This window comes from Ochlerotatus camptorhynchus, unplaced genomic scaffold (genome assembly GCF_037179485.1).
Source record: "Ochlerotatus camptorhynchus isolate MF236.1 unplaced genomic scaffold, CSIRO-AGI_Acam_v1.1 ptg000081l, whole genome shotgun sequence".
Classification (NCBI taxonomy): Eukaryota; Metazoa; Arthropoda; class Insecta; order Diptera; family Culicidae; genus Ochlerotatus; species Ochlerotatus camptorhynchus.
The window spans coordinates 885855-896144 of NW_027040571.1; the positions used below are offsets into that span (position 1 = coordinate 885855).

Sequence of the window (10290 nt, forward strand, 5' to 3'; positions counted from 1 at the left end):
TAATATCGGAGTCATGATGAGTTCTTCTTATTATTCCATGGAGCCGACTTGCTATTTTGCCTCTGTTTTCTTCATTGCGAGCATCTGAACAAGTTTGCTTGAGGCTTAAATGTCAAATATTTAAGCTTTTTTTTTCATCAAATCATGGAAAACCAGCACTGCATCCTCAGGCCACTATACTCGTGCATGATGATGACGTTCCTGATGAGAATTTGGACACTGCTGAACTCTTACAACCAAATGCTGCTTTTGCAAAGATTCCAAGCACCCTGGCTCCTGGGCATCCTGGTGCCATGTCATCCAGGTATCAAAACGTTTCTCCGTATCAACTCCCAACTGCTGCTGCGATTGTGCAACGTAATGCTGGTACTGCTTCTGCGCTTTCCAATGTTGCTACTGCTCCTGATACTGTTGCTGAGCTTATGCATTCGGCTGAAAACTTGATCGCTGCTGCTCTTCTGCATCCGACTACTGCTACTATGCAATCCGTTCAACCTAATCCTGTTCTCGTTATGCAGTCGAATATCGCCTCCGTCGTACTGCCAATTTCAGTTCAGTCAGTGCAACAAATCATGTCATGTTCCCGAGGGGAAAAGATTGTGTTTTGCTGTGGCTAGCTGCACGCACGCTGAGTAGATAGAAGGAAGATTTATGTCGATTTTGAAGATTTCCTGCAAAAAGATGAAGCACGATGTTAGTAGATGCGAGAAATGAAAGATGATTTTTCGAAGATTGATTCGCTAGCGTGAGATTTTTTGAGCATCTAGAATTGAGATTTAGATGTGTCGCCCCCCTCGCATGTTCCAATGGACCAGCTACCTATCACAACTAAGATGTTGACGGGTATTTTATTAAGATATTAGTTGTAAATAAGAATTGAACATCTAATTTTTGTTTTTTTTTTTACAGGATCGTCTCCGACACATCCGGTAGAATATGATTCTGAGCCCCTATACTTAGATCAGGATGGTGCCATGTATTTTACGCCTTCAGTTGAGAACGCCAACATGGCCAATCTTCAAATAGCAGGTAAATGCAGGGACAGGGGTGTGAATTATTGCAACAATAACAATGGTTAATTATTTTTCTTAAATTTGATAGGATAGATGAGCTACGAACAGATGAAGGCTGACTTGAAGGTGTTCATCGAAGCGACTGTTGAGAAAGTGGTTGAAACAAGCTTTCAAATCAACTTTGCCCGTTTTGCTGCCTTGTTGGAAATTCAAAGAAAGGATGATTCCAAAAAACTGAAACCTGGTGATTTGGTGGAGAGGCATTCCCGTATCAACACTGAAGACGAGCTGATCCAGTGGAACATAAAGCTAAGCAACGAAGAGTTGTGTCGAAAATATGTAAGTACGTTTCTTTTAGAAAAAAAAAACAGTAAACGCATTTAAAAATTATTCTTTTCAGTTGGAATACTTTCCGAAAATTATCATCCCCAATGCCTACAACGACAAAGGTGACAACGCTTGCTACACCGTAGTCGATTGCTTGTTCACACGTGAATTTTGGACGAAGATGACATGGACTGGAATCAGCCGCAGCAATAAAGCGAAAAGGGGTTTCCGTGAATATGGAAATGTGACCCAACTTCTTTGCAGTATTGTACATATTGGAGATCCATCGTATACTGCAAATAAGCTGGAGATGTTTTGTCGAAATCACTTGTTTCGCTATTGCAAATCCCGGTCCACCAATCGTCAGCTTCGTAAGTCAGCATGTAGACAACGACACGGCCACAAGTCTAACGCACCTACTCTCGACACAGCAAACGAGGAGAGTTCATGAAACTCGAATGACACTGATGTTTCCGAAAACGTCAAACATGATGCTGGAGATAGTTCGGATGGTGAAAGCTATGAAGATGAAGTAGAGTTATACAGCGGAGGAAGTGATACCGGAAGCAGCACTGAAGATGAATGATTTTATGATTGATTGTTAAAAATATAAGGAGTGAACAGAATATTATTTTTTTCAATCCATTGTTATCTGTAACATATAACAAATAAATAAAAAATGAACAAGCAAAAGACACAACAAATACATTTTTCGTTTCCGGCATCTCGGACTGCTTAGGAACACATTTCGATTAATTAAAGGCTTTTAGTCTTTTAATTAATTCCGATCAGAAATCAACACAATGACCAAGACCAAGACAGAGAAGAAGGCGAAATCCGCCATCAACGAAGTGGTGACCCGCGAGTGCACCATCAACCTGAACCGTCGCCTGCACAAGGTTGGCTACAAGAAGCGCGCCCCGCGTGCCGTCAAGATTGTGCGCAAGTTCGCCGAGAAGGAGATGGGAACCAATGACGTTCGGATTGATACCCGTCTGAACAAGGCTCTGTGGCACCGTGGAATCCGGAACCCACCTTTCCGCATACGCGTGCGCCTGTCCCGCCGCCGCAACGACGATGAGGATTCACCCAACAAGCCGTACACCCTGGTCACCTACGTGCCGGTGCCGGCGTTCAAGGAACTACAGACGGAGAATGTTGAATCGACCGACGATTAGATGATGATGCGCTGTAAATTATTTTACAACAATATTCAGATAGAATAAGAGTTGGGTGTGGTGCGTTCGGTTCAACGTGCTGCAAAACGTTGCGTTTTTTTGTATGTTGGAATAAAGGAAAAGATTGGAGAGCAGAGTTGAAAATATAAGAAAAGTACTACAGGTGGAAATACTTTATTTAATACCAACGATTTCACAATTGAATCTTCGTCACTGAATAGTATGGATTAAAGGTATAAATACCACCCCTTCGTTTCTGATGAGTGGCACTAATTTGCAAAAAAGGTTATTGCTTTTATAATAACTAGTTTTAGATAAATTTTCTGAATTAAGCTTCGTAATATAAATATGAAGAAAGGATGATTTGAACGGTTTTTGGAAGAAATCGCATTTAAACTTAACTTTCTGACCTTCAATAAGCAATTCTGTTTCTTGATGTATACTTCCTGAGAAGCCTACTAGTTCAAATTGTTTTGTTAAAAACCATTTGTCTTTGAAATCATTGCAAAGCGTGAAATTTGAAAATATTAATTTACTTTTTGGTCCTTTTTGTTCGACTGTTACATGAAATGGTTTCTGATTTGTTGAAAACCTTGCATTTTTGGAACTAGCAGCAATCATTGACTCTGATATTCTAGCTGCAACTTGCGCCAATGGATTAGGCCCTGTTCGAACTAACTTTTTTAAGGAATGCATGTAGTTTTCGAATGGATACGCAGAGAGACATGGTAACGGTCCAAAATGTTCAACTTCATCGACTATGTGACATAGGTTATGAACATTGCTAGTTACGTATTCAACACCGTATAATGATTTATTGTTTTCAATGAAATCCAGTAGTAATGGTCTAGCTACTGGAATAAGATTCCCATATTTCTGAGCGGAACAAATTCGAACTACACAAACACGAACTACACGAACTACACAGCAAAACTATGCCAACATATTTCAAAAAATGTCGGTACTCCAGTCCTTTCCAAAGAGCGACAAAGTCTAGTGACCGCATCTGGCGATGAATTTCAATAGGATATTAATTAGAATATTGGATATTTCCTTCTTCTGAGCACAACTCCACTTTGTGTTCCTGGACATCGAACCCGTACGTCAACTAGTGAGAAGTTTCTGCACCACACCTAGTTCTAGCAAATGCAATGAATCTCCTACAATGACATCTCAAATCCTTTGGTTTGTTTTTTCCGTCGATCTTGTTTTCCGTGCTGAGCACCAATGCTACCGACGTGCCAGGAAGGCAGCTCCCACACCTGGACCCTACCTATCGACCCATCAACTCATGAACCGGGGACCAACGGCTTTACTTCCCATCCGAAGGAAGGCGTGATCAGAGATGTTATGCCTCAGAACATCCCGGCGGCGCCGACTGGGTTTGAACCCAGGCCTGCTGGGGTGAGAGGTAATCACGCTTACCACTACACCACCGGCGCCGTTAACATCTCAAATCATATCAATTAGTAATTTTACCAAGGGTGTGCTATTTCGCTGGTGGTTTGGATATGCCATCGAACGGAATTCTTCGTCAGTTCTTTTTGGTGCATCTAATTGTAGTACATTTTATATAACCATATTTCCCATTGAAGTTTATTACTCCTTTGATGAATGATCTGGCTGGGGTGTCGCATATGAAACAACGAAGGTTAACCATTATTTTGTGTCCATTTATGGCGATTCCGGATTCCAACAGGAGAAGGAGTTCGTCAATAAAGGGATTTAAGAATTCATTATTATCTTTCGATTTTCCAGTGCCATAGAATATTCCTACGACGATTGGCTGAATGCTAGGAAACTCGTGGATATTGCGTAAGATTGGCCAGAAATTCTTCGTTGTGCTTTTGTAGATTGGTAAACCGTCGATGTTCACATTAACCGAAACAGACAAAGGAGTTGTTATATCACAGAATATCCTCTCGAACCCTTGGTGCCAATATTGACCATGTTCGCCCATTGCACGAATTGCAAGTTTCTTGGTGTCCTCATGTTTGAACGCGGATCTTTTGGAAGATCTAGTCCTAGGTTAGTATTGAGTACATCTATGAGTGATTTCAACGCTAACTGTGAAATTTGATGATCAGTTGACCACTTTCGAATATCTGAAATTCTTTCGACTACAAATTCATATTAGAAAAGAAGTTAAAACTATAAAAGCATATTGTACGTTTACCTTCATGGTCATGTTCATGAGTAAACATATTTTCATCGTGCGTATCAATGTCTTCTGTGAGATTTTGAACAACTTCTGGTACACTAGTCTGGTAAGTGGTATTGACGCAATTAGTATTTAGGAAAGCTTTCTTATAAAGATCACGATGTTTCCTTAACAAGCGACTGTAAGTACCACGTTTTCTTATTTTCTTCAACTTGTTTTTCGTAATTATGTTAAACATGTTAACGCCTCATAGTTGTAACAGTTATGACGGTAACTTTTCATATACACAAATGAAATCAACAGCAACAAGTGTTGCGGCTACTAGTGCACTTAATTGTAGATGAAACTTTAATTGGAATTATATATGACGACTTGTAAACTTAGTTAAGATTATCGGTGTATCATAATATGAGCTTGAGCACTTATTGTCCTATGACTATATATCATTCATTAAACGATTCTTTTAAGATTTTCTGAGTACATGTGCGTATTTCAAGTATACTTCAAAACGGATCCGTCGTCGTTTTAAAATCAGTTATGATCGTTAGATTGATTTTTTTTATTACAACAAATGTACTTCGTTTCGAAGGATATACAATTCTGATTTAATGTTTATTCATTTACGATTTGAAATATGCATTGATATACGATATCTGGTTATCTGGGTGTACTATGGGTACATAACAATGGATGTCAGCCCGTCACAGCATAATCCTCATCGTGTATGCTTCTCCGACTTCGGCAATTCAGTTAGTTTTGTTTTTCTATGACGCAAGAGATTCGCAGAATCCCAGAGCATCATCGTTCCATGATTGCTCCGTCAATTTTCGCTGCAAAGTTTGGCCATGTTGATTCCGCAAGATCGTTCTTCACAGATGGATCACTAATAGAGGCGTCCGCTGGTTTTGATATTTATAACGAATTTCATAGCGCCTCTCGAATGCTTCATGCTCCTTGTTCCGTATATGTTGCTGAACTGGCGGCAGATCATTATTTTATTTTTACGAATAGTCTAAGTTCTGTAGATGCTATTCGCTCCTCGTATTTTCTCATGAAAATACAAGAGCTTCTAAGTGCTTTATCTTTCAGATCTTTTGTCATCACCTTTGGGTCCCATCTCATTGCTCGATTACGGGCAATGAGAAGGCGGACTCGCTTCCAAAGGTGGGCGCTATGGAAGGCGATATTTACGAGCGACAAATCGCCTACGACGAATTTTTCTTCATTTATCGTCAACAGTCACTCGCCAGCTTGTAAAATAAATGGAGTGAAGGGAGTTTGGGACGATGGTTATATTCAATCATCCCTAAGGTATCAAAGTGTCAAAGGTTTGGAGGTGGGTCGAGACTTCATTCGTGTGATGTCTCGCCTCATGTGCAATCACTATTCGCTAAGCGCTCACTTGTTCCGTGTTGGGCTGGGGGACAGTAATCTCTGTGACCACGGACCACGTGGTCTTATATAGTAAATGTTATTTATTAACTGTAGCAGGAGCTTGTGTTTTGTGTAGGAATAGGAATTTGAGCGGGTTATCTCTGTTTATACTCTTTAGTACGACGCGCTTGACATAGATGGCCAACAGCGACTCACGAAAAGCTACTGATTCCGATGAACAGTGGTGCGGCTTCTTCCTCCTCTATGCAATGATGCTCATGTGGGTTGCAGCTCAATGCTTTCAGGCGTTGTGTACTGGAAAACACCACCACTCACCACGCGGTGATTGAATAAACACCGTTTGGTGAGACGAAATGCTTCTCCCCGAAAGCTATACCCAATATGGCAGTCCCATCACGGTGGATAGGAGACCTTAGGCCAACCACCTACTGTCTGAATGAACTGACGCTAGCCCAACAGGGTAAACTGGCACAACTCGCCAACGAGGCCCGCCGTATGAAGCTAGAAATCCTGGGACTTAGTGAAGTCCGCTGGCCGAACTTTGGAGAACACAAGCTGCCTTCGGGACAGGTACTTTTATATTCTGGTATGCGAGGTGAAAACGCTCCACGACATCGTGGAGTTGGCTTTCTGCTTAGCGCCCAAGCACAGGCTGCACTTATAAAGTGGGAACCTATCAATGAGAGAATAATCGTTGCCAGATTCAGAACACGGGTCCGAAATCTTACCATAATCCATTGTTATGCGCCAAACGATGCTGCCGAATTGCAGGACAAAGAGAACTTTTACAGTCAACTGAATGCTGTCGTGGATAAGACTCCAAGAGGTGATATCAAGATCTACACAGGCAATTTTATGTGACAAGATCGGCTCCGAAAACTCGGACTATGAGCGCATTATGGGACGCCATGGTCTCAGAGATGTGAGCGAGAACGACGAGCTGCTTGCAGAGTTTTGTGGCAACAACGACATAGTGATCGGGGGTTCGCTCTTCCCCCATCACCCAGTGCATAAAGTCACATGGGTCTGCCATGATGGATATACAGAGAACCAAATCGACCACATCTGCATCAGCCGAAAATGGAGACGGAGCCTTCTTGATGTTCGGAATAAACGCAGCGCTGACATCGCTTCTGACCATCATCTCCTGGTCGGTGGGATCCGCCTACGCATTGCGCGGGTTCAACGGCGGGGGAGAGACTCGGCGGCGATTCAACACACGCCGACTGGAAGACCCAGCAGTGTAGAGATCGTTCGATCTCTCGCAGCTAATATTCCGGAAGGTGGCTGCGTAGAATAACAGTGGACGAGCATCTAGAATGCCTTTATTGAAACAAGCGAGAACAACCTGGGTGAGCTGTGCACTCAGAGGAAGGAGTGGATCACCGATGAAACCTGGAGGAAGATCGAGGAGTGGAGAGAAGCAAATGCCACGATAGAGCAAGCAAGGCCCCGAGGAACCAAGAACGAGGCCCGTCAGCGGTATTCGGCTCTAGAGAGGGAAGTTAAGCGTTCCTGTATACGGGACAAGCGAGCGTGGGTGGACTCACTGGCTGATGGGAGGGGGAGAAACCCGCAGCTACTGGTGATATGCGCCTCCTCTATGGTGTTTCACGACGCCTGAGCGGGGCAAGGATGAACCCAAGGATGCCTGTGGACAGTTGCTCACCGACCCCACTGACCAGTTGAAACGTTGGTTTGAGCACTTTGAACAACTTCTCGAAGTTTCAAAGGTCAACCAACCATCAACATCTCGGCATGATCCGCCAAGGGTGAGGCGCGTTACTCGCGTCAACACTGAAGCTCCATCATTGCAGCCATCCGAAGTATGAAGTCCAACAAATCCCCGAGGGGTCGATCGCATATCAGCAGAGATGCTCAAAGCTGACTCCATGCTATCCTCACAAATGTTGCATCAACTATTAGTCAACTGGCCGACTGGATGCAAGGCGTCTTGGTAAAAGTCCCCAAGAAGGGGGATCCAACTGTATGCGACAACTGGCAAGGCATCATGTTACTGTGTATTGTTCTCAAAGTTCTGTGGAAAGTTATCCTCAATCGGATACAGGAGAAGATCGACGCGACTCTCCGACGACAGCAGGCAGGATTACGTGCTGGAAGATCCTGTGTGGACCATATTGTGACGCTCCGCATCATCTTGGAGCAGGTCAATGAGTTCCAAGAGTCCCTGTACTTGGTATTCATTGACTACGAAAAAGCTTTCGACCGACTAAGGCTCTGAACCATTTGGTGGATTATTTTAACTTTTGGTTAAAATTTGGCAGATGAAAAGTTATCGATTAACCCTGCTATCCGAGCGTGGTTACTTCTGACAGACAAGAAGTTAAATGTTGACAACCTTGGATAAGTTCTTCTCGAAAACCGGTCGATCGACAGCACAGGGATTTTCGAACATAGAAAATAACTTTTGAAATGTCAGTTTTAACCACGAGTTAAATTTAACTCGACAAATGGTTCACAGCCTAAACCACGAAAACTTGTGGGGAGCTCTGAGACGCAAGGGAGTCCCTGATAAGATCGCCAACCTCATCGAAGCGCAGTACGAGGCTTTCTCATGCACAGTGTTGAACAACACACTACGACGGAGCTGAAAAGAAATCTGCAATCACTGAACGTGAATCCAGCAGGACATCGCCGCAGAGGCAGACCCAGAGGCTCGTGGCGGTGGAGCCTAAACAGTGAAATTAAGAACGTTGACCGAAATTTGACTTGGGCACAGGTCAAGGCCAAAGCTAGTAATCGCCCTGACTGGAAATCTTTCACAAAGGCCCTTTGCACCCCTGGAGGTGCGCAGGATTGTTAAGTAAGTAAGTAAGTAAGGTTGGTTGGTTGTCTTTATTAAGGAGATTTTCAGGCAGACGCTGGTTCATCTCCGGATGAAGTAAGTAAGGTGAGACCGGATGGAATTCAACTTTGAAATCTGTGTTAGGGAAATTGCTTTGCGCAGACAATCTGTGATAATTATAATTTTCATAGCAACAATTGCACATCAGTGTAATTTTCAATAGTGACTTTTGAAAAATGAAAAAGTCTTAAATTTAAGATGCGTGGATATATTTATAATCGATTGGTGATAACATTATTTATATTGGTCCAGGGGCAGCTGAGTTATTAATGTTCAAAATCTTTCATAATTTTGTTGCATATTTCATTTTCGGTTTTCACAAAGTGTACCCCCATATAGAAATCACAGACGTAGTCCTACGTCAAAAATGTGCAAGGTATTGAAGCCGTTTCTACATTTATGGGCAGTGCAGAAAGCGATGCCCAATTTTCCGCCTAGTAAAAAAGCACAAAACCTCCATCACGTATGCCGCAACTGCAATGAATTGTCCTATACCGATAGCAATCCAAGCGGGGAGGAGATCTTCCAAATTGAGTGTAGATTTCCCGGAACCATAGCCAACCTTGAATGCAAGATGAGTCAAAATGCCTCTGTGTTGTAGGATAATAGCTTCTTCGAGCCACTTTGCCCAAATGCCAGACTCCACAAACGTTCGCTGGGTGAATCTAAACTTTGGTAACAATGGATTACGATAGGAAAACCGGTTGAAACCAATCATCAGCTTTAGACTGTCTGCTAGCATTACGTATCGGGATTTTCCTATAATCTTATCCCAGTTTGCAGGATCACTTATGGCCACCAAAGCATCATTTTCCTCGTATACATATCCATTGATTCCATCCAGGGTTCCGTTCGCCGTTGTCATAATGTAAAACTGGAACAGTTCACTGAAGCGATCGTCCCTGAATGATTCTTTGTTATTTGTAAATACTTTTATTCCAAATTGCAATAGCTGCTCAACATTTTTCGGTGAAGCTTTATGGGGTACGTTGATCAAAAATGAAATGGATTTAGTTTCGTATGCACTCAGTAGAAAGAAAAACAACACACTTAAGCTCGTCATCAGGAGCCGTTCACTACGACTGAAGCTGCGTTTGGATTTTAAAATGCCACACAATGCATAAAGCACTGGATCCTCTCGTAATACGTTCGGAAAAATTATCATGATCAATTGACACAAACCAATAAGAACAACGACAGCTAACCAAACATGAGCCTGGAAAGGTTTGGCGAACAACTCCCATATGTTTAAGGATTTTCCACGCGGAACAATAATCCTTTTAACGAAGAGACTGGGAAAGTCCAGAATATCAGGATCGATGTCCAGTTGGGTGAAGAAATCCAGGCAAA

The 10290-nt window shown here is 42.6% G+C and overlaps 1 protein-coding gene and 1 pseudogene across 1 annotated transcript; both read left to right on the plus strand.

Moving 5' to 3' along the window:
* Positions 1 to 833: 833 nt before the first annotated feature.
* Positions 834 to 1791, plus strand: LOC135698005 (uncharacterized; annotated as a pseudogene).
* Positions 1792 to 2043: 252 nt separating this feature from the next.
* Positions 2044 to 2688, plus strand: LOC135697994 (large ribosomal subunit protein eL31-like). The gene has a single exon (XM_065217860.1). It carries the CDS (start codon positions 2144 to 2146, stop codon positions 2516 to 2518), a length of 375 nt encoding a protein of 124 aa, XP_065073932.1. The 5' UTR covers positions 2044 to 2143; the 3' UTR covers positions 2519 to 2688.
* Positions 2689 to 10290: the final 7602 nt, after the last annotated feature.